The sequence below is a fragment of the Diceros bicornis genome, chromosome 7 (assembly GCF_020826845.1).
Source record: "Diceros bicornis minor isolate mBicDic1 chromosome 7, mDicBic1.mat.cur, whole genome shotgun sequence".
In the NCBI taxonomy this organism is placed as follows: Eukaryota; Metazoa; Chordata; class Mammalia; order Perissodactyla; family Rhinocerotidae; genus Diceros; species Diceros bicornis.
The window spans coordinates 28149476-28174694 of record NC_080746.1 but is presented as its reverse complement, the minus strand read 5'-3'; the positions used below and the strand labels follow the sequence as shown (position 1 = coordinate 28174694).

The following is a 25219-nucleotide window of genomic DNA, read 5'->3' as shown; positions in this document are numbered from 1 at the left end:
CCATTCTGCATTGATTTTCTCAAGTACACAGTGTGTACTTTTAATGTGTAGGTTTAATTCTGCTTTTATTTAAGAAAAGTTTTCTTGAATTATAGCTTTATTATTTGTTATGTTCCATTGCTTTGATTTTCTTTTTTCTTCTTGGATTCCTTTTGGATCTTCTTCAACTCTCATATATAACTGTCCCTTTCAAATCTTTTTATTACCTTATTTATTTCTGTTTGACTTTCTATCACTTTTCTCTTTTTCTTCCTGTTTTCTTTATGATACCTCTTTCTGAAATGTTTTCCTTTCTTTGAATTCTGATTTTCTCCTGAGTTCAAGCATTCTTTATATGTCTCCCTGTTTCTAGCCATCTCATTTCTGAACTTTTCTAATTCTGATCTATGTATTTCTTTCCTGGCTTGTATTGTTTTTTTAATTTCCTACAGCTCCATTTAAAATGTTGGATTATAGTTTTCTTCTCCTTAAGGCTATGTTTTTCTGGTATATCATTTTCTATCAGCATGACAGTCAAATCATTATTCTATTTTTTTCCCCTTACAATATCCTTTATGAAGTTTCACCATAATCCTTTTCTGTGAGATGGGGTGTCTTGGACTTTTAGAAGGAGGATTTGTGGGGTCAGGATAACTTATTTCATGGCTCTAGGATGCCCTTTTTCACTGTTGCCATGACATGAGAAAACGTGGCTCTGTGTTTTCGCTCCCTCTCCCTCACGTTTTTGTATATCCATCCTCTGGCACCTCCTCCACTAGTATCTGATCATTCTCTCTCCTTACCTTCTTGCCCTGATCAATACAGGTTCTATTCCCAGGAGTTGCTCCTACCTATGAGCTCTATTTTTTACAGGCGTTTCTGAGAGCCTTGAGGACCCAGGCTGCCTCAACATATTCAGAAATTGCTTCCGCTTGTTCGTACTCAGTAACAGATTGGAGTCTGTGAAGCCCCTCCCAGATTGGATAATTCCTCCACTCTGAGTTGGGGGCCCTCGCGTTGAAGTGAGTAACTGTTGCTGATTTCAGGGTCCACAGTTCTTGGGACACTCAGAAGTGCCCTCCACCTTTTCTCCTTTTGCTCCCACACAGCTGCTGCTTCCTCATAGCTCTTGAAGTTGTAGATGAATTGATCACCCCCACTCAAATTCTCTTATTGTTGGGATATTTTTTTGCCTAATTTTGTTTAAAATATTGCCTTCCTAGTTGCTCTATATGTTTTTGTCAGGAAATTTGGAGAGATTCAAAAATTATGCCACCTGTGCTGCGATCCTCCCTCTCTCTTGCACAATCCTTTTTTTAACTTATGCTTCTTGTTGGGTTGTAACTTTTATTAATACATAATGTCTCTAATTGCACTATTTAATGTTTCTGGCCTTGAATTGATATTAGTATTACCACTGCTAGCTTTGTTTGTTTGTTTTTACTTTCCTGGTATAACTTTGCCTATATCTTTATTTTCAACCTTTTTTTTTTTTTGTCTTTTTGTTATAGGCAAATTCCTTTACTCTCTATGTAGCCATATGTTGATTTTTTTTACCCTATTTTTTAAGAAATCAGTTCATTCACATTTAGTGTAATGACTGATATACCAGATATTAGTCCTTCTTGTTTTATGCTTATCTTAAATTTTACTTTGTACTATTAATTTTACTCTCTTTCTCCTTTTTCCCTTTCCTTACTTTCACTGGGTTTGGTCAAGGTTTCCCTCATTGATTTGAAAATCCTACTATGTATTCTAGTTCTCTTAAGAGTTGTCTTACTGTTCTTATCTAATATAATTAAACATTTATATCTTCATTATTAAGGTAATAACTACTCCTGTATCCTCACCTGGATCATCTACTTGTCCTACCCTCTCATTCTCATCAAAATTAAGCCTTTTGGACACCCTTGCCCCACCATCGCCAAACACACACATGTACACACTCTTGTGTTTTCTAAATTTAAAAAGTTATTTATAGGATACTATTATGTTTCCCTTACATTATACCTCTTCAGCTTCAAAAAATTCTTTCTTATAAACATCATTATCATCAATTTGGATTTAATTATATATTGCAAGCTTCCTTGCTCACTAATCTTTTCTTCTGTTTTCAAAATATTTTGTTTTTTTATTATACGAAATTACAATAATACATTTTCCACTGTAAAAAATTCCAACAATATAAACTCTCCCATTATCTTCCTCTCCACTTTGCCCCATATTTGTGTGTTTATGCACACATATTTGCATACATAAATGGGATTAAACCATATATATTGTTGTGAAACTTGCTTTCTAATCTACCAATTTACACTACCACCATTAGCATATGACAGAAGTTATGGCCCTAATCCTTCATGAATATTGTATATTACTAATCTTAAGTTTTTGTGAAATGGATGGATGAAATTAAAATGCTATATCACTGTTGTTTCCTTTTGCGCTTTCCTGATTACTTTTGAGGTTAGCACCTTTCCATATGTGTATTAGCTATTTATAATTATTTTGTGAATTGCCTCTTAGATTTTATTTTTATGATCAGTTCTTTCATGAATCAGGAAATTTTTTATATAAATGATGTGAAAAAGGGTCCTATGTTAGTTAGGTTAGACTAGGCTGTGGTTAACAAAACTGTGTAATGGCTCAATTACAATAGAAGTTTATTTCTTATTAACAACCCATGGTAGGTATTCCTCCCAGTGGGTAATTCTGCTCCATGGAGTGATTCAAGAGCCCAGACTTCTTTCATCTTGTGTCTCAGCCATCACCTAGGGCATCTTTTTTTGGCATCCAACCAATGGAAAGAAAAAGTGTTGGAGAAGCACACCCATTTCTTAAAAAAACTTGAACCAGAAATGGAACACATTACTTCTGCTCATACAACATTGCCAAGAACTAGTCACATGGCCTCCCCTACACGCACAGGAGATGGGAAAAGTGGCTTTGCAGCCAGTTCCCAGTTAAAAATCTATACTAGGAAGAGCAAAAAGATTTGGTAGACAGCTAATCATATCTGCACAGGATATTAACATTTTTTCCATGGATATCTAAAAGTCCCAACATCATTTATTGATTTGCTTTATTATTTCCACACTGATTTGAAATGGTACTTTTATCACATACCCATGTGTATGGGTATATCACATCCTATGTATATGGGGCTATTTCTGGAGTCTGTCCAATTGACAACTCTATTCCTGATGCCATAGCATCCTATTTTAATTACTATAGTTTATAGTATATCTGTTACATGCTATAGGAAACGCAATATAAATTGCATCACACATTCACATTCGTTTTACATTCCATGTTAATTTTAGACATCACTCAGAAATGCTCTCTCATCTTACCTTCTCTGATTCCCCACTGGACAAAAAGATAGTCACATTTTGTTTGTTTATTTCGTAAACTATTTTTAGAACAGTTTTAGATTTACAGAAAAATTGCAAGAATAGTACAGGGAGTTCCCATCTACCCCACAACCAGTCTCCCCTATTATTAACATCTTACAGTAGTATTGCTAAAGTCCATACTTTATTTAATGTCCTAATTAATTTTTTACCTAATGTCCTTTTTTACCTAATGTCCTTTTTCTGTTCCAGGATCCCAGCCAGTTTATCACATTACATGTAGTCATCATGTCTCCTTAGGCTTTTCTTGGCTATGACAGTTTCTCAGACTTTTACAGTTGAGACCCTTACAGTTTTAAGGAATACTGGTCAGATATTTTTGTAGAATGCCCCTCAATTGGGATTTTTCTCATGATTAGACTGGGTTATGGGCTCTGGGAAGGAAGACTACAGAGGTAAAATGGAATTCTCACCACATTATATCAAGGATGCTATCAAAATGATCATCATTGAGGATGTTAACCTTGATCACCTGTCCGAGGTAGTATTTGTCAGGCGTCTGCACTATGAAGTTGCTCTTTTTTTCTCTCCCTTTGAAGACTATACTCTTTGGAAGAAAGTCATTATCTGCAGCCCACATGTAAGGAGTAGGGGTTTATGCTGACCTCCTTCAGGGTGGAGTATCTACATCAATTATTTGGAATTCTTCTCCATCAAAGTTTTGTCTCTTCTCGCCTATTTATTTATTTATTTCTATCAATGTGGACTCATGGATATTTATTGTATGTTTTCAGTTAAATCCAATACTATGTTATTTTCTTATTCAAACTGTTCCACCGTTGGATATTGGGAGCTCTTTCAGTTGGCTCCTGTGTCCCTCTTACATGCCCTCATCATTGTGGGGTTTTGTTTTGTTTTAGCACTCCCTTACTTTTTGGCGTGACAAGATGCTCCAGGGTCATCTTGTATATTCCCTGCCCCAGTTCTAGGATCGATCATTTCTCCAAAAAGCTCTGGTTCCTTTTACTGGAGAATGGTAGTAGAAACCAAAATCTGAGTGTAAGGTGTGCCTATTGCTACTGTAGTGTCATTCTTTCCAGGCCCCCTCAACTGATGAAGCAAAGACGAATATGTTTATACATATACTAAGCCATGTGCATACACATCTATAAATATTTCTATATTTGACCATCTGTAGCTATATTAAGATAAACATGAGTTCATACTGATGTTACCAACTCTATTACCACATACATCATTCTTGCCTCCTCCCTTTGCTGATCTGTAAATTCTCACTCCAGCAATGAGAAACCTGGCTCCCACCATCTGCCACCCATTTACTTAATTGTTCAGTTCCAGTTTATCAACTAGAGAACAGTGCTTATGTGCAGTGTCTTTTACTTTAGTCTTACAGATTCCATTTATTTCCAGTTACTTAAGTCAGTGCTTTTTTCCCCACCCCCGTCAGTGAGGTTGTTTCCTACATTTGTAACACAGTGTGTGTCGTTCTGCATTTCATCCTTGGATACCTACACCTCTTATATGATTTTTTAAAATTTTGCACACATTAAAGTTCACTTTTGTGCTGTACAGTTTTATGGGTTTTGACAAAGGCACGAGGTCATGTATCCACCATTAGAATACCATAAAGAATAGTTTCACTACCCTGAAATATCCCCTGTGTTTCATCTATTCATCCTCCCATTTCCCCTCAAACCACTGGCAATCACTGCTCTTTTTACTGTCTCTATGGTTTTGCCTTTTCCAGAATGTCAAATAATTGGAATCATACAGTGTGTAGCCTTTATAGACTGACTTCTTTTACTGAGCAATATGAATTTAAGGTTCATCCATGTGTTTTCATGTCTTGACAGCTCATTTCCCTATATCACTGAATAATATTCCATTGTATGGATGTATCATCAATTATGTATATAATCATCTATCAAAGGACATCTTGATTGCTTCTAGTTTTTGACAATTATGAATAAAGCTACTATAATTCACATGTAAGTTTTTGTGGGGACGTAAGTTTTCAAATCAGTTGGGTAATACCTAGGAGTGGAATTGCTGGACTAGTAAAGTGTCTGTTCAGCTGTTTGTTTTCTTACTGTTGAGTTTTAAGAGTTCTTTGTACATTTTGGATAGAAGCCCTTTATCAGACATGTGTTTTGTAAATATTTTCTCCCAGCCTGTGGTTTGTCTTTTCATTCTCTTCACAATGTCTTTCAGAAAGCAGAATTTTTTAATTCTAATAAAGTCCAACTTATTAATTTTTTCTTTCATGGATTGGGCTTTTGGTGTCATATCTAAAAAAATTCATTACCAAGCCCAAGGTCACATAGATTTTTCTCCTATGTTTCCTTCTAGAAATTTATACTTTTGCACTTTACATTTAGGTTTATGATATAGTTTGAGTTAATTTTTGTGAAAGCTGAAAGGTCTGTGTCTAGGTTCATTTTTTGCATATGGTCTTTCAATTCTTCCAGCACCATCTATTGAAAAAATTATCCTTTCTTAATTGAATTGCATTTGATCCTTTTTTAAAGATCATTGACTATATTTGTGTGGGTTATTTCTGGGATCTCTATTCTGTTCCACTGATCCACAGATCTATTCTTTCACCAAAATCATACTGTCTGTAGTTTTACTCTGATTACTCTAGTTTTATAGTAAATCTTGAAATTGGGTAATGTGAGTCCTCCAACTTTGTTCTTCTTCAATATCGTGTTAACTATTTGAGGCCTTTTTTCTTTCTCTATAAAATTTAGAATCAGTTTGTCAATATCTACAAAATAGCTTGCTGAGGATACTGTCTCATTTTATTTTCTATAGTCCATATTTTTAAAAACTAGATTAAGTTTTCCAAACACGGAAATATGTTATGATATTAAATTTGCATATATTAAATATAATTCTTCAAACTGTCTAAGGCTAGAGATTCTGATATGCCCCCTGGGGATGTAAGCTTCTGATTGAGCATTCCTGCCTTATACCTTCCATACCACACGGAAACATCATTTGTTTCTATTAGCATTTTCAAAATCCTAGCTCCTGCATGTAGCTTAGTAACCAAACACATATACAACTTAACATGTACCAGGCACTGATCTAAGTACTTTATAAAAATAAATTCACTTAATCCTTAACACCACCCTGTGCTATAGCCGTTATTATGATAATACTTATTTTTCAGATGAGAAACTAAGGCATAGAAATGTTAATTTTCAGAGTTCACATAGCTAGTAAATTATAGAGCCACACGTTGAATTGAGATAGTCTATCTCTCCTGTGTGTGTGCTTAACCACTATTCTACATTGCCTCTCAGTGACAAATGAGAAACTTAGCCTTTATTGAGTCGTTTCTTGCTTGTCAATGAGTGAAAATGGTCTCATAATAATTTTAACAAAGTAAATCATTCATTTACGTATTCTACAAACATCTGAAGGGGTCCACCATGAACAAGTCATTCCCCAGATTTTTTCTACTACTTTTTAATAGACTCAGAAATGAGTAAATCAATCTTAATCATGCCAAATGAGTTTCACATTGTAAAATCCACTTGGCAGATTTGCATGATAAAAAATAAAATTATGAGTCACAGAAAAAGCCTATAAAATTTGATTGCTTAGGCTCAAAATTTAAATGACTGGACATTATGGTATGTTTGTTCCATTTTAATATGACCACCCTCAACAGATGATTATATCTAATCTATGTTTCTCTAAGATAATTACAACACATGTTCTAGAACCAGGCACTGGATGGAGAATGAGGGCTCAGTTATTAGGGGCAAAAGTGATTCTTCTTCTCGTGTTATTACTTTGTTATATTTCCTTAGTGCAAGTTCTTTGGGGCTGGCATTTATCACAACAATGAGTTACAGTAGCAGAGGCCGGCCCGGTGGCTTAACGGTTAAGCGGTCGCGCTCTGCTGCTGGCGGCCCGGGTTCGGATCCCGGGCGCACACTGACATACCGCTTCTCCGGCCGTGCTGAGGCCGTGTCCCACATACAGCAACTAGAAGGATGTGCAACTATGACATACAACTATCTACTGGGGCTTTGGGGGAAAAAATAAATAAATAAAATTATAAAAAAAAAAAAAAGAGTTACAGCAGCAAAATGACCACAGTGGTACCTTTTCCTTCTTAAAGACTACATACAGCCTATGAAATGCTGGTCTTTTGGCATCAAAGAGCTCATATTTTTTTTCTGAGTAAAATTTGACAGCTGCTGTCTATATCAAATATAAAGCTTAGGTAGAGATTTTTAAATTTCATTTTCAGTATTCAGAACTTTAGAAACAAGATATTTTATTGGTATTGTTTTTACATATAATCACTGATTCAATCCATGCTTTCAAGAATCAGCTAAAAACCACTTCTTCAAATGAATGTGTCTCATCCCACAGGATTGGAATATTTGCTTACCACTTTTCCTTTCCTCTGTCATATCACTGTATTTATTCTGATACAGGCTAAGCTTCTGTGAAAAATGGATCCAAAAATATAGCAGCTCAAGTGAGACAAAAGTTAATGCTCTGTTGTATACTGGTCCAACTGTAGGAGGGTAGTTAGAGACAGGGGCCCTCCTCCATCATCCAGAGGCCAAGGTTCCTTGTTGCTTGCCCAGCCTCTGGGGTACTGTCCTCATCTACAAGGTCAAAGCTGGCCCAGCACCACCACATCTGAATTTCAGCCCACAAGAAGAGTGAATGAGCACATGGCAGACAAGCAGTTTCTTTATATAGATGGGATCCCAAAGTTGCATATATCATTTTGTCCATATCCTATTGGCTAGAATTTTAGTTTCATGGCAACTAGCTGCAGGAGAGTCCAGAAAATGTAGTTCCTAGCTGAGCAAAGATATGGAGTTTCTATAAATAAAAGGTAGAAGGTGGAATAGATATTAGGGAATAATTAGCAGTCCCTACCACAAACACTTGACACATCATTGTCATTATTTACTTTTGTATATATCTCCCCGCCTGGACACACAGCCCTATACAGCAGAGATCATGTCAAATTTACCTTTTATCCCCAGTCCCTCACACAGTGTCTGGCACATGGCAATTCTAAATAAGTCTTTTCTTCATTGAATTCAGATTTGTTTAATCTTTCACTACAGAAGCACTCCTTTTTCTCTTTTTCAAGAATTACTTTCACTAGTAAGCCTTCCCAGACTAATGTTTCTGCCAGTCATTCTGTTCCATTCCATTCTAGGCTCTGGGAAAACAAAGATGACTTATAAAAACATAACTGCTGCCTTTAAGGAATTTAGGCTTTAATGGAGGAACTAACACTCTGGTAGCCACTCATCAGATGTGCCTATTTTAATTTAAATGAATTAAAATTGGATAAAATGTAAAACTCAGTTTCTCAATCACACTAGCCACATTTCAATTCTCAATAGCCACATGTTGCCAGTGGCTGCATATTAGAGAGTGCAGACATAGGACATTTCCATCATCACAGAAAGTTCTATTAGACAACACTGGTGTAAGAATTTTATTAGCCCTTTCATTAGACATTTACATGGCTTATGGTTGTTAATTTTCATGCATTGCTACAATGTGTTGGTTTCTCCATCATCAACTTGAGAGGATGATTACAGAGGTACTAAGTGGGTGCTTTGATAACCTGTCAATTAGAGATGGAAAGAACTTTAAAGATAATCTGGTCCCATAATTTCAAAGAGGAGGAAATTGATTTTTGAAGAAAATGAGTTCCCTCATCCCAGATCACCCCTAGAGGCTCCTGATTTTTCTTCTTCCCTTCTTCACAGCAGAATAAAACATAATGAGGCAGGATAATATAGACGAGTGCCACCAATGGATGCACTGAATTCATTCAGAACTTCAGTATTTACTGAGCACCGATATATCAAATGCTCTGCTAAGCCCTGGGGCTTGAGGACCCCTGCCCTTACTGAGCTTAGATTCTAACGGAAAGAAGGGATCTTCCTTCACCTTTCTTTAACCAGTCTCCTATATCCAGAAACTCTAAATATGCATCTCCAACCCTTCAGAGGCCAATAAAATGTTCCCTTTCCTTTATTCTGCACATATTTTACGCATTAAATTAGGTGCCTCAATGCAGGCAGAGAGAAACTGAAAGAACAACAGTGACCCTTAGGTCCCACCTCATTCAGCTCTTCTTCAGTCCCTGTACAGTAGGCTAGCAGGTAGGGATGATGTACGTGTATGCACATGTGGACACAGAGGGCTCAAGATCAGAGGACTGAGATGTTAATTTTATTCTCACCTAGGAAATAAATTTATTTATGCATTTCAATTATTTTTTATGATTTTAATGATTTGCTAATTTTAAATTAATTTATTATTATGTATTTGTTTATAATTTTAATTTTACTTATTTTAAAATTTTTCTTTAATTTTTTTATCTTATTTATTTATAAGGTAAGTTTTTATGTTTTGTTTTTACTAAATTGTTGCCTTTAAATAGTTGTAATAGTAAATGCAGGTATACCTAATAAAAAGAAAGATGGCTCTGAAGTGTTATTTTCCAAAGAGCAGTGTGGCTTGTGGCTTTCCATGTACGTTGAAGATCTTTAATAGCATGTTGATATTTTTATTTTGCTTCAGTTATCCTGTTTTAGAGACTTTCTAATCTTGCTCTGATTCATCAGAGAAGATGAACAAGGAAAATTATAGAATCATGATTTTATGGCAATGAGGTTCCAAGCGTGTCTCACTCTTCTTTTTTCTCCCCCTTGTCCAGGACACTGAATGATTGGATTCAAACAACATTTTACTCATTTATTCAGCAAACATGTATCAAGCATAGAGTACGTGCCAGGCACTATATAAAAGCTGAGACTGCAAAGATGAAAGCCATTGGCCCTGTCTTCAAAAGCTTCCAGTCTAGCAGGGAAGGCAAACAAGTAAACCAGAAATTACTCACTAACCTCCTTGCTCTTCCTTGAACAGACCAGGCATGAGCACATGCTATTCCCTCAGCCTGGAATGCTCTTTATGTAAGTATGTAAATTATGTAAATATTTATACAGTTTCAAGAAGACACACTCAGAGAAGTCTTATTTATATCCCTGTTCCCTCACTCCCCTATAGGTAATCATTTTTATTAGGCTTTGGTTATCCTTTTTTAGTTTCCTTGTAAAACCATGGGCACAAAAAGAAGCATGTCAGACATTATGTCCCTTATGATGTGATACAATAGGAAGTACACAGTATCGCTGACGAGGCATTTTTGCCAAAAACAAAAAACAAAAAAAAAATGAATTCAATCCAAACTAGATCTAACTAGAGATCTAGCTAGAGAAACAGGTTAAGTGACATTACACAGAAGCAATTGACCAAAGCCAGATTTTTGCCAGATAAATAATACATCCTGGAGATCACTTCATTGCAAGATATATATCTCTTCCTGATTCCTTCTTACAGCTGCACAGTATCCTATTATAAGAATTTATTCATTCATTTATGGCCTGTTTTCCCTCACCAAAAATAAGTTTTATTAGAGCAGGGATTTTAGTCTATTTTTGCTTCAGTGCCTAAAACAGTGTCTACCGTAAATACATGTTTGTTGAATGAATTTCTAGGCATGTGGTTCTGATAGAGCAATCCCTGGGGTAATTAGGACTGCAGATGGTGGGGCTGGGGTAGGGATGCTCCTAGTCCAGTGGTGAGATTTCTGAAAAGGCTTCCCATAGGCAGTAACCCTAAACTAAATCTTGAAATACCTGTACAAGTTGGCAGGGTAAGGGATGGGAGGGAGAAGAAGAGGTGCCTTCTAGGCAGACAGCACAGTGTCACTAAATGTATAGAGACACAAGAAAACACAGCACATTCAAGGGAAAAGAACAGGTGAACTGACTGCCCCCACGTCTAACAAACTAGCTAGGAGTGAATTTGAATGATTCCTTCTTCTGATATGGCAACCTTGGAAGAATTCTAACTCTGAATGGCATTCTGACACCTGACTCTCCTCCTGGGCTCGTTTTTTCAAACATCTAAAGAAGTTGAAGGTCTAGTGCTGCTTGAGCCTAGGTACAAGAGGAGTTTCCATCACCATGAGGAAAGATGCCCCAGTTATGAGATTATCTCCCACCAAGGGACCAAGGTCCCACCTTGTTTGTCTTCTTCACATCCCCAATAAACAGGTTGCTGCACAGGAGGCTGGGTGTTATGCTTAATTCAGTTGGCCCACGTAGGTGGATAAAGGAAGACTGGCATCAGCCATTTTCCTCTCCTTTTTGCCTCTGGCTAACAGGTATATCTGAAACATGTATATCCAAGGAAAGGGATCTGATACGTAGCTGGACTTATATGTCTAAAATAAGAATTTGGAAGAAGCCATATGCTTTTCACTTTTCTAGGCTATGAATTCCATCTTTTAAACTCCAGAGTAGGTTACAACCAAAACCAGTGACGGCCTCTTGGAGATTGTTTTGATTCACTTTATTAGGGAGGCTGCACACTGCACAGCTGGTGCGTCTCAGGTCAGGGTAACCAGCCAGGGCAGACTTGATTGGAGGGGCTGCTGCACCTGCTCACCCAGTACCAAAGGCATACAAGAGAGCATGCATGAAATATTGTCTAACCACTCTGTACGGTTTACACAGCGACCTTGCATCTCTATCCGTCAGAAGGGCTTTGAAAGTTCATTTTATCGAAGCACCCATGAGCCCTTCTACTGAAAGAATCACAGGAAATGGGCATATCAGGAAACTAAAGACTAGATGTTATTACTTCTTTTGTTGCCATTCTTGTTCCCCCACCCCATCACCCAATCTAGGGGAAAGACCACCCAATACTGTTAACAGCTAAGATCAGAGCCACCCACCATGCTCTGGCTCACACTCAAAAGTGGCCTGCATCTGCATTCATCTCACAGGGTCTGCTCTGCCCTGTCCCCGCCACCGTGGAAAGAGATATACAGACTGGTGAGGCCTGCCTCCCTCCAGATCCTGACATTATTCGGTCCGATTCCTCACTAAGGACAGCCACGGCTCAAGGGACCATGAGATGTTGAAATCTGGTCTTGAAATGATGATGGAGACGTGCAGGGCGTAGGAGCTGCACTGCTGCTATCCCTTCACTGCCTCTCTCGCTGATCTCCTCCCTCCTCTCCTCCCAACTACTGTGCCTGAGTCACATGCCACTCCTTTCTGTTCTCTTTCCCTCCTGAGGCCTTTGCACTTGGTGTTCCCTCTGCCAGGATCTCTTACATGATCGGCAACTTTTGCTCATTCATGTCTCAGATCAAATGTCTCGCTTCCTGAGCCTTCCCTGACAACACAATCTAATTTTCCTTCCCTGACACTACTCCCCAATTACTCTATCATATCACTCTATTTTATCTTCATTAGAGCACTTATTTCTCCCTGAAATTACCTTGATTGTTTATCTGCTTGTTTGTTTCTTACTGTATCTCTAGCATCTAGCAAAGTGCCTGGCACGTGGGAGCTCAACAAATTTGGTGAACGGATAAATTTATTTAAAGAAATGTATTAATCCACTTATAGTTTAAAAACATTCTTTTTAAACCTTATTTATTTAGAATTCATGCTAATTATTGAAGGAAATCAAAAGTTATCAGTTTGTACAAAATATCTCAAAAACATTTTTCTACAGATTGGCTAGCCTGCTAGATAAGAGAACTTGTTTGAAAATGCTTAACCTATCTATATTGTGAGGTCACATTCCATAGAGGCTAAATTCGATCATCTGTGTATAAGGCATATGTCAAGCACAGTCAAGATCATCCTTGAAAATCCTTCAAATTACCCAGAAAATATACATACATGGTCTGGAGAAAACAACCATATATGGTAACATACGTGTATTAATATGTAATGTGTACAGTAATATGCAACTTCACCAGTACTCTGCATGTCTTTGAGATTGAAACATATCTTGTAAATAGGATGACCATATGTTCCAGTTTTCCTGGGGAAGTTACTAATAGCACCTTTTTTTATTTTTGAAACTGTCCCAATTTGGATAATATATCATATGGCCCTACCATTAAACCAATCTTAATTATTTTCAATATAAGGCTGCCTATCTTTAGATGAAAGTAGAGTTCAAGGAAAAGCCAAGAGCCTTTTCTAACAATGTGCTGAAGTCAATAACACAGATTTAAAAGTCCCTGTCTTCCAGCCACTACTGTAATTATTTAAAGGTATTAGGTACAAGTTGTAAAGCTAGACTTCCTGGGTTAAATACTAACTCTGCCACTTACTAGCTGTGTCAGTTTACATAAGCTGCTTCGTGCCTTGGTTCCTCACCTGTGAAGTGCGGATAATGATCATACATACTTTATAGAACATCTGTGAGAATTAAATGAGTTAAAACCTATAAGCCTTAGAACAATGCCTCAAAATTGTAAGTGCTCAGTGTATGTCAGCAATAATTATTTTTAGACTTCACTGAGGCCTTATCATAACCTTGTCAATTACCTGATGCCACAGTAAGTCATTTTTTTCCTCATCTTTATGGCATGTATGCTGGCTAGATTCATTACATTCACATTTATAAGTCATGTAGGAAACTAAGAAAACAATTTCTCAATAAGTTTACCATGCCAGTCCCTCTCCAGAATTGGCACAGACCGCTGTTTCTCTGGTTGAGCATCATACAAAGCAGCTAGCCTGTATTTAGAGACCATACTGTCCAAAGATCACCTTCGCCTCACCTGGTCCACATTAGTTAAGTGCTAATGTGTTTAATTTAATTTTAATTGATTGATTTTTTAACTAATAATTGCTTTTAAGGTTTGAGATGTCACTATGATGAACTCTTTCATTATTGTCCATTGCCTTAGTAGAACTGCTTTGAAAATACTCTCTCTCCGTCTGACATATCCTGTCTACTGTAAACACTGGAGGCCTGCCACTGGCAAGTTTGGCTCCACACAATATTTAAACCAAAGTCTAAACTAGCAGAATATTGGGAGTGCTTCATGTACTAGGGAATTAGGTGACTACTTTTCCACCCAGCATCTGGTGTTCCTGGAGGTGAATCTGGCACACTGGATGCTTTCCTCGCATCCCACTCCATGTGGCCCATCCTCCCCAGTTTCTGGTTTTCTGTCCGTTAGGGTAAATCTGGGGCTGGATTCAGGAACTGGAACCCGTCCAGAGTCTCAGCTTAGCTGGAGGTGGGCTCTGGAATCTCCCTCACCTGCCAGCCTCTTTCCTAGGGCTGGACCCTGCTTTTGTTATCTCTCACACTGTTTTGAATGGCTCTCCCAATGTATATGATACTGATCCCTACCAGATTACTAAGAATCCCCATGGTCTTCCCCTTGGCCTGAATCCCTTGGACATTGACACCTGCCCTAATCAGAGCAGAATTGGTTAAACTTCCTTGATCTTGTTGACTTAAGAATGTTGTTTCTCCGTGGAGGTAGGCGTATCCTCTGCTCTTAGTAGTTTCTCCCAGTAGAAACTAGTAGTATTCACTGTGCTCCCCACTCAACAGATACGCTGGTGTATTGTGTGGCTAGGGGTCAAGACAATTGATCCCACTCATCTCAGTGGGTTTGAGACTTCTACTGTTTTGCCAGGTGAGGCTTTCACTGGTTCAAGACCTGGGTTGACTGAGCCTACAGTCAGCAGATTTTTAGTCCTCTAAGCAAGGAAGACAAGGAATAACAAACTGAATTTGTATTTTCTCATGCATGAAGCTCATTGTGTTTTAAGTACCAATCAACTGTTAATTATCCATGGTAATGGAAGGGAGTAATGTCATATTTCCATATAACATTGTCCTAAATCACATATGCTTTGAAACCCTATTATTTTCCCCAGCGGTAGATTTTACTTTGCTAGTTATGCTGTGCTTGTAATTTTATTAAAATGAGTCTGCTCTCCCTGAGCACTGAGCTTTATAATCATAGGAGGAGACATCACAAAAACCTCTTCAGTGGCAGGGACCAGTCAGTCTTGGCTTAGATACTTAGATTAGATGCTTACTATAGAAAAATCCCATGCATCTGTTGAAGAGTCAGTTGTTGTGACTGCTTGAGACATCATGTAACAAGATCATATGGTGGGATTAGGGGTGGAAGTGGGGTATAATGTGGAGTGAGGAATTGAATTTGTGGAGAGCTATAGTAACCAAATGCTAAAAAGAGAACAACCTAGGCAGAAAGGAAAAAATGAGAGAATACATTTATTGGATGACAATTTGTTGCAGTGTTCACATGTTTGGGGACCATGGTTGTTTACTTCATAATGAAAATAATTTTATACTAAAATAGTTGATCAAAACTTTGAGAGACAATAGGGAAAGCGGAGAAAGAGAAGAAGAGGAGAGGGAGGGGGAGGAGAAGAGCTCATATTTACTGAGTGTGTTGTCCATGCCAAGAATCCTATTAGGAAGGTACGATCTTTGTTCTCATTTTACAGATGGGTAATACAGAGAAATCAAGTTATAGAAGAATCCAAGATAATCTGATTTCAACATCAATATTATTACCCAATATTTACTTTCTATTGCCTTTCGCAATAAAAAGGCAGAGATGTTGAGTATAACTTTAATAGAACATCAAAGAAGAAAAAATATTCCTTGCAATGATTGAACCCTTTTAATCTTGGATAAAACATAATTTGTATGCTAAATAGAAACTAGTGATAGATAGTGGAGAACATATTTATATTTCTATCTCCATTTTAGTCCAATCTAGGTTACTTACAACAACAGGTCAGAGCAGATTATGTTTTTAAAAAGTGTCCCTGCTTGGGGCTGAGGTGATCTACATCTGAGGAAAAACCATGTGATAGAAAGGGAACAGTCTTTGGGAGCCAAGAAAAGGAAAAAGCTAAAACCAGCATTAGCCATCATCCCAAAGGAAAAAGCAGAGACTCTGACATGCAATCACCAGAGAAATGTGAACCGTTTATGTTTTGTCAATTCTTATCACGGCATAAGAAAAACGTCCCTCAAAACTCTTCAATTACCTGTGCTATGATTCCCAGGCCATCACATGGCACAAATCTAGGGGACACCATTTCCATTTTATTCTATGGATTCCACATGCATCTTCTGAGGACTAACTCTACCTCCTAAGAACCTTAATCCTAACAAGGGAGTACCTGGAACTACAAGTAAGAACATATAACAAATGTTATTTGTCGAAGTCTAGTCTCTGAAAAGAGATGTCTTCCATCATACAGGAACAAAAGGGACTTAACCAGTCTCTTATGACCTTGGGTACTGGGACTCAGTTCCCTGCTCCTGGTCAACTCTGGTTGCCCTGCAAACCTGAGGCCAAAACTTGGAGTTTAATAATCACCAGTGCACCCTCCACCTCAAGTAGGAGGCCCTGAGAGGCAGCAAGTCTTCTTATTGCTCTATAACTGCAATAACTTTTATAACTCCCTACTTTATATTAGGTTATATTAATTGAGTGCCATTAGTGAGCAGGTGCTAGATGTCTCACAAAGTAAACATGGTCAATCCCCACTAAGGTTGTCATCAAAAGAGGCAACTCTCCAAGGGAAAGGATATCAGTGGTGCCACATATAGTCATATGCCAAGAGGGTTATAATGCAGAGGTTTGAGTGCTACCACTTCTCTATGGTTTCTGCTTATATCCTAAGACTAGCTTATTTTTCATCATGACCTATTTTCTCGAAGGAAAATGCCAAGGGCTGCATTACTTTCCTTTTACCTAATTTCTTATGACTGTTTCCTACAGGTCACAAAAACCTGTACAACTCACAGTGTCAATGTATCTCTAGAAAATAAGTAGAATGAATTTAATAAGAACAATCATATCCACTATTGAGGGAGTCTGTTCTGGAAACCTCATCCTATTTGCTAGGATATAGCACACTTTCCCTTCAAAGTGCCTTAGCTCACATGGTTGTAATGCAGATTGAGAGCTCACGTTGCAGCTGACATCCAGTTGCTTTCGTAAACAAGTGTCACTGCGAAAGATAGCTTTTACCAAAGGGGGAAAAGTTTGAAAAGTACAACATGGCATGGTGTAGAATACTGATGCCTTTTTTAATATTTTCATCCCTCGAGCCAGGTTTCCAGAGAAATACTCCCAAGATTGTGGTAGCCTGCTGTATTGTACATTTTCACTTAAGGTTGAAATTTCCTACACCAGTGCTGCCCAATAGAACTTTTTGTGATGATGTAAATTAAATGTTCTATATCTGTGGCTATTGAGCATTTGAAATGTGACTGGTCCAACTGAGGAATTGAATTTTTAAATTTTATTTCATTTTAAATAATTTAAATTTAAATAGCCACATGTGGCTAGTGCCTACCATATTAGACAATGCAGCTCTATAAGAAAGAAGAGTTTCAGAAATTGTCTGTGCCAGAGAACTATTAAAAAGTCCTCTTGGTGCTTCCATAGCTCTCAACATTGAAGAAAAATGACAAGGTCCTCATGGTGATCAGGACTGGGGGATGACGATAGTTTGCAATTTCTTTCTATCAGTCAGTAAACTGTAGGAGACCAACAGCTGCCAAAGGCCTAGGTATGCTTATGACCCATAGATGCTGCTTCATAAAAAAAGCTTGGCTGACATAAAACAGGTCTTCTAACTGTGACTATATTTACAGATTGGAGTTACTAACAGTCAGATACTACAATACAAAATACTCAGACCAAGTTTTACTCAACCTATTAATGAAAGAACCAGCCGGAGGACAAGATCACTGGTTCCAGGAGTATGTGAACTACCGATATTTATAGTCTGTTAGGAAAGAAATGCCGAAATAAGACTGCTAAATTAGACACAAAATTTGTTAGTTTCCTAGAGGGCAATAAAATTTTAATCTTTAGGTTTATCTTCTCTACCTGGCCCAAGAAAGAAGAAGAGACAGATGTGGAAAGGAGGAAGGGAGGGTGACACCTCAAACTCAGGAGTAACTGACACTGGATTTATCTTTCCCAATAGCCAATGAGGTCTCCTTCAAATACCTGGACTTCTCAAGGACACCAACTATGCTCTTTTGCTCTTGCTCTGACTTGTCAAAGTAGTTGCTAAATCTTCTTTTGTAGGATTTTCACAACCATTTCTTCCTTTTCCTTCCCACTGCTACCCAACCACTTCAGTTTCTTATCATTTCATTGTCAGAGCCAGTTAAGCAAAGAAAACTTTTCTGAACTGTTTAAGATTCAGGAAAACTTCTCAAATCATTTTTTATCTCTACTGTGATGAGTTGTTCATTGAACACAACAAAGACAAATGGAACTCAGAAGTTATGAATATGCTGCCCCTTTAAGAAAAGCTTAGTAAGTTTTTAGATTTTCTTTAACTCAACCAACAAATTTTAAAATCACCTTTAATTTTCACATTTACTATTGTTTCCTGAAGTATACTTATCTGAACAATGTTTAAGAAGCATTTGAAACAATTCAAAGGCCGTAAACCATCAGGTTTCTGAGTGCTAGAAGAATTATCTTATTTTCTTTTTAAGTTAGGAGGTTACAGATCAATTATTAGACTGTAAAGGAACCAAAAATACATTCATGGTGACACCTTTTCCTTAACCTTTAATCTAGCTGTCAAGCACTACACTGCTTTGAAGCCGCACATTTCCTTAAAGAAGAAATTCATTTTTCTGATCTAATTTTCTCCTAAGAGAAGTTTATATGTTTGACTTGCACATCATTCATGGACTACTCTGCTAGCCTCCTAACTAGTCTCCTGGCACCCTGTTCTGCCTTTCCTCCTCCCACTCCAGCCCATTCTGTACACCTCTACCAGATTAATCTTCCCGAATTGCTGCTTTAATTTAATCACTCTGCTGCTCAGAAAACTATTAGGACTCTGCTCCTAAGTTCCACTTTCCTTAACTAACATTTGAAGCCCTTTGTATTCTTAACCCCACCTCTCTCTCCAGACTCATCTCCCATTCTCCTCTCTTCCATGCAGACACCACCACCTAGAACAGGAGTTCTCAACCCAGGCTGCTCATTAGAATCACTTGGCGAGGCCTAACCCCAGTTCTCAGAGATTCTTGTTTAACTGGCTGCGGTGTGTCCTGTCCCAGACCTCTTTATTTTTAAAAGGCTCCTCAGGTGATTTTGATGTGTAGGAAGGTAGAGAACCTCTAGTCAAACCAGACTGAAAATGCAGGTGTGTGCATTTCTGCTTTCACTTTTTGTAATTCCCTCACCATTTACACCTATTAAAGTCCATACCCATTCTTCAAAGTGCAGCTAAGACGCCACTCCTTCCATGACTTGCTTCTTTGGTTACCCTAGCCAAGTGTTACCTCAGCCTTTCTCTAAATTCCTACACCAATTTGTTCCAGATTGTACACAATCTCTTATTGTTATAACCAATTATCATTTATTTAGGTCTTTGCAGTTCACAAAGTTCTTCCATGAATCTATCCTCTAATCTTTTTCTACTTGCTATATAATTGAGGTTTTATCTCCCCCAAGTTATGGATGAAGAAACTCTGGCTCAGGGAGTATATGTGAGTTTTTTCCCCAAGCTCACACAGTTGGTAAATGACAAAGTTGCAACCTGAGCCTGGGTCTCCTGAGCCCGGTGATCTTGTTGGAAATATTTAAAACAGAAACAGAATCTAATCCCCCTTTACTGTTAAAGTGCACAATCATCTAGGGAGCCTGTCAAAATGCACACACAGCCTCAGAGATTCTAGTTCATCTGGCTGCACAGGCCCAGAAACCTGAATTTCCATCAGGCACTGCCCGGTGATTCCTATGTAGGTGATAAGGGGCCACATTTTGAGAAAAACTGCTCTAGGTGATTACACACCATATGGAGATTGTGGGAAAACCTCCGAAGGGCCATATTACCCATGTAAAATGATAATTCAACAACAATTAAGAATCAATAGAGGGGAAAGCATTTTTTGGCTGGTATAGATCACAGCCCTTGTGCCCAAGAGCATTTTCTCTGTAATTGTGAAAGTTGCTTCTTAAAACCACATCTGTTGGTTTTCCAGACTAGCAGATATTGGGTTGACCAGATGTTCGCTTTGTGGTCAGTGCAGACCTCCTCCCTCTGAATTGTGACAGGTGTGCTTGTTTTGTACGTCTCCTCTGGGAGGCATATAGGTCACTTGTAGCACTTCTTATTTCAGAGGGCCTTGGAGGAACTCATTTGGCTTGGAGTTTTCAAACCAAATTTCCCTCATGAGAGACTCTTCACTGACATTTTGTTCAGTTGATGAGGGCAATTAAGGTTGCCTGGAAAAAACATCCGCCTAGATTAGAAACAGGACCACCTGCTTCTGTGGGAAAAGTTGCCAGTATTTTAAAAGATACTGTTTCACAGCCCTGACATTCTGAAGATGTCCTTTTGGTATCACCCAAGATAAAAACTGCCATTTGGCCAATTTGGCATGAAATGTCTTATGCAGGTCAAATACGTCGCCAATATCCTCGCTTGCTTGTGTGAACTTTGTGTAGTTCAAGATTACTTGGGTCTATTCATTTTTCAAGCAGGATTTTTATAAAGGTTATTCTCTGACTGGAGGCATGTAGATTCTTCATTCCTTAAGGGAATATTCCCTCATCTACGTAGCACTACGTAGACAGAGGATAGTACACTGTATCGGATGAGCCCTTGTGTGTAGTTTAAACTGAATTTTAAAATAGAGTAGGGGTTCTCAATTCTCTTGACCACTACTTGACTTTAGAGCTCAAAGAACGTCTCTCTTCTCCCCTTCCCACCTCTCAGAATCCTGTTTTCCGAGGAAGGTCAGAAGGGTCTGAGCAGTAATAACAATAATACCTCGTATAAGCTGACAGGGCATTGGTATTGGTAAATTACTTAGTGCTGTGTCTTTCTCTCTGAAAAGAATTTTCTCCACTTCCAAAATGGTACCCAGGCCTTTTACTTCCTTGGAAAGGGAAGTAGGAAACTAATTAACTTGTGGGTTTCGGGCCAAAAGGGAGTTAGTTGTCATTCAGGTGTGGGGAAATCCACTCCACACCTTTTTTGCCCTACTCCGTGCCCCAGGAAGCTGACTTTTACGGACTGTATCACTGGGCTCCTTTGCATTCTGGTTTCCTCTTGGGGTCACCCAGTGAGAGACACAGGCTGGGGCCTGGAAAAGAGAGAAATAGGTGCATTTATTCCCCTGACTTCCTACCTGTATGGCTGCAGATTAAAATGTCTGTCTTCTTTTATCAAAGGCCACAGCTCCTGTCAGTCAGCCCTCTCCTACAGCTACTGTTGCCAGCCTGGGGTGCTTCACCTCTCTCTGATGGTTTCCTTTAACTTTGCCCACACTTTTTTTTTTTTTTTTAATTTTGTTTATTTATTTATTTTATTATTTTTTTTGTGAGGAACATCAGCCCTGAGCTAACATCCATGCTAATCCATCCATCCATTCCTCCACCTTTTGCTGAGGAAGACCGGCTCTGAGCTAACATCTATTGCCAATCCTCCTCCTTTTTTTCCCCCAAAGCCCCAGTAGATAGTTGTATGTCATAGTTGCACATCCTTCTAGTTGCTGTATGTGGGACGCGGCCTCAGCATGGCTGGAGAAGCGGTGCGTCGGTGCGTGCCCGGGATCCGAACCCGGGCCGCCAGTAGCAGAGCAGGCGCACTTAACCGCTAAGCCATGGGGCCGGCCCCTGCCCACACTTTTGTAAACAGTCCCCTATTACCTAATTTGAGTGTGTCATCTGTGCTGTTTGCTGGGACCCTGACTTATATAAAAGGCAACCCTTAAACAGGCTACTTTTACTGATATTGGACTTCCTAGTAATCTTGGTATAAAGAAGCTAGGACTAGCTTTAATCAAATTTGGAAAGTAACGAAAAAAAGTTCTCAAATAGGATGATAAGTAAGGCAGATCTGATTGATATATATCTAACTTTATACTCCCCAAAATAAACACTTTCTTTTCAGATATTCAGACATTCACTAAAACTAACCATATGTTAGGCCACAAACCAAGTCTCAATAAATTATTAAAAGTAGAAACAGCACAGACAACATTCTCTGATCACAAATGCAGTAAGAGTAGGAAAATTAGGGAATTTAAAAAAATGAATTAGAAAATCAGAAAATAAAAGTTTCCATTGTGCCTAGAAAATTTAAAGGTCATTTATGTAAGTAACTCTTTGATCAAAAAGGAAATACCAATGAAAGTTGCCAGATTTCTTAAACTCGATGATGAAAACATGACATTATCAGAACCTAGAGAAGAGCTTACAGGAAAAAGGAAAACTTATATCAATATAAGAGGAAAATAAAAATAAATGAATTAAGCATCTATCTCAAAAGGGACAGCAGAAAGAAGAATATTAATGAGTTAGAAAATTTTTTTTAAAAGTATTAAGGAATAAATCTAATAGCTAATTCTTTGGAGAGAAAGTTAGACAAACTACTAACTGAATCAAGTGACAATGGGAGAAAATACAGAAACACAAGATAAGAAAAAGTAATCACAGGAAAAGAAAGTTAAAAGAATCATAAAAGACCATTTTGTTCAACTGGACTCTGTGCAAACAATTATGAAAATCTGGGTAAAAGGAATAATGTTCTAAAATATAATATCTGACTCCAGAAGAGGTAGAAAATCTAATTATATTTCCACAGAAGAAATAGAAAATTTGTCAAAGAGCTAACCCCCCCCCAACAAATCAAATAAATAAAATAAAAAGGCCCAGATTCCTTCATGAAAGAATTCCACAAACCCTATAAGGAGCAGATTATTCCAATGCTATTTAACTATCTTAGAGCTTGAGGAATGAGGTGGAGGGAAGAGAGGGAGTGGAGAGAAAACTTCCAAATTGTTATTATGAAGAGAATATAACATGGATACTAAAATCTGACAAAGACTGCAGATAAAAGAAAACTACAAACAATTCTCATTTATGAATGTCAGTGAAAAATCCTGATTAAAATATTAGCCCATGAAAAGAAAAAGTACAACAGGACCAAGTGGGGTTCACCTGAAAATTTTTTAAAAAATAATTCAACATTAAAACATCTCTTAATATAATTTGTCAGATAATAGATATAAGGAAAAATAATTACATTCATATCTTTGGATGCTAAAATAGGATTTAAAAAATTAACAAAATTCTTGTTTAAAAAAAACTCAATAAAATAGGAATAGACTAGATACTACAATAAAATTTCAGCCCTTTCAGCCTCAAAACCAGCAGCATGCTTAATGGAAATCACAAGAATCATTTCCACTCAGGTTAAGAATAAGGTAAAGATAATCACTATGTCCACTATTGTTTAACATTGTACTGGAGGTATTATAACTGGAAGGTACAAAATTAGTACACAAAAATTAAAGATCATACACACACACACAAAATGACTAGTTAAAATACATACCATGTTCTTGCATTAGAGGACTCAACATCATAAAAAACCAACTTTTCCTAAGTTAATATATAAATTTACCGCAATCCAAATAAAAATACCAACAAGTTTTTTAAATTAGAAAAGATGATTCAGAAGTTCACATAAAAAAAAAGACAGAAGAAACTGAAGAAGAGAAATTGTTGGGTAGGGGCAAGGTGACTAGACTTGCCAGATATTATAAATCTTCAAAATTAAAACTTTATGGGGGGCCAGCCTGGTGGTGTAGTGGTTAAGTTCACATGCTCTGCTTCAGCATGGGCTTCATGGGTTTGGATCCCAGGCACGGACCTACAATCGCTTATCAAGCCATGCTGTGGTGGCGTCCCATGTACAAAAAATAGAGGAAGATTGGCACACATGTTAGCTCAGGGACAATTGTCCTCAAGCAAACAGAGGAAGATGGGCAACAGAAGTTAGCTCAGGGACAATCTTCCTCACACACAAAAAAACAACTTTATGGACTAGTACATGTGTAGACAGAGAAATAATGAAACAAATTAGAAAGCATATAGAAAGATATATTTCTATTTATAGATAGAAATATATCCAACTATATATAGAAGATCAATATATCGTAAATGTGGCATTTCAAATCAGTGGGACAAATATAAAACACTTTAACAAATGGTATTGGGTCAACAGTAGCCATCTGGAATAAATGAATAAATTTGATCCTTATGTTACACTATGCACTAAGATAAACTCCAAATGGATCAAATATTTAAATATAAAAAAGCCAAAGATTACTAAAATTTAAGTATGGGGTAGGAATGGAGGAGAAGACATGGGACAATTCCTTAATATCTTGAGATGGGAAAAATTTTTATGTTTGATTCAAAATTCAAAACTATTAAAAAAAGATTGTCATCAAAGCCCCATATATGGCTAACTATACCATAAGCAAAGTAAAAAGGCAAGAAGCTGGAAAACATAGTCACAATTTATATCACAAATATAAAAATCAATATGGAAAAACTTAACAAGTCAATAGAAAAATGGTCAAAAGACAAGAACAGACAATTCACAGAAAATGAATTATAAATGACAACACATGAAAATATGTTCAACCTCACTCATAACAGAAATGCAAATTAAATACTCTGACCTATGATTTTCTACCTATCAGACTGGCAAAATTCCAATATTTTAATAACAAATTTAGATGGGGAGATATTACCACATAATGCCAGTGGGATTGTAAATTGGTAAGAATTCTTTGATGAGTAATATGAAAAGATCAAACAAATTTACAAATGCACATTCCCTTTGACCTGGCAATCCCACATTTTAGAGTTGATCCTATAGATATATTATTGATGTATATACAAATTTATTGATGTATATAAAAGCTTATGGCTGTAGATACGTATTTTTGTAATAGCTAAAGATTGATGTATTAGTTATCTACCTCTGCGTAACAAATTACCCCAAAACTTAGTAGCTTAAAACAATATACAGTTACTATCTCAGTTTCTATGTATCAGAGATCTGAGCACAGCTTTGCTGGGTCCTCTGCCTCACTGTCTCTCACAAGGCTGCCATCAACGTGTCAATCCAGCA

The 25219-nt window shown here is 37.5% G+C and overlaps 1 protein-coding gene across 3 annotated transcripts in view; it reads right to left on the bottom strand.

Moving 5' to 3' along the window:
- Nucleotides 1–18634: 18634 nt before the first annotated feature.
- ALKBH8 (alkB homolog 8, tRNA methyltransferase) overlaps nucleotides 18635–25219 on the bottom strand; it is a 71789-nt gene continuing 65204 nt past the window's right edge. For 2 of the 3 annotated variants that reach the window (XM_058545296.1, XM_058545297.1), the window contains exon 14: nucleotides 18635–21374. In XM_058545296.1, the coding sequence (XP_058401279.1) occupies nucleotides 21234–21374 (141 nt within the window). In that variant the 3' untranslated portion in view covers nucleotides 18635–21233. The remainder of the gene's footprint in view (nucleotides 21375–25219) is intronic. The other variant, XM_058545298.1, reaches the window with a different exon arrangement.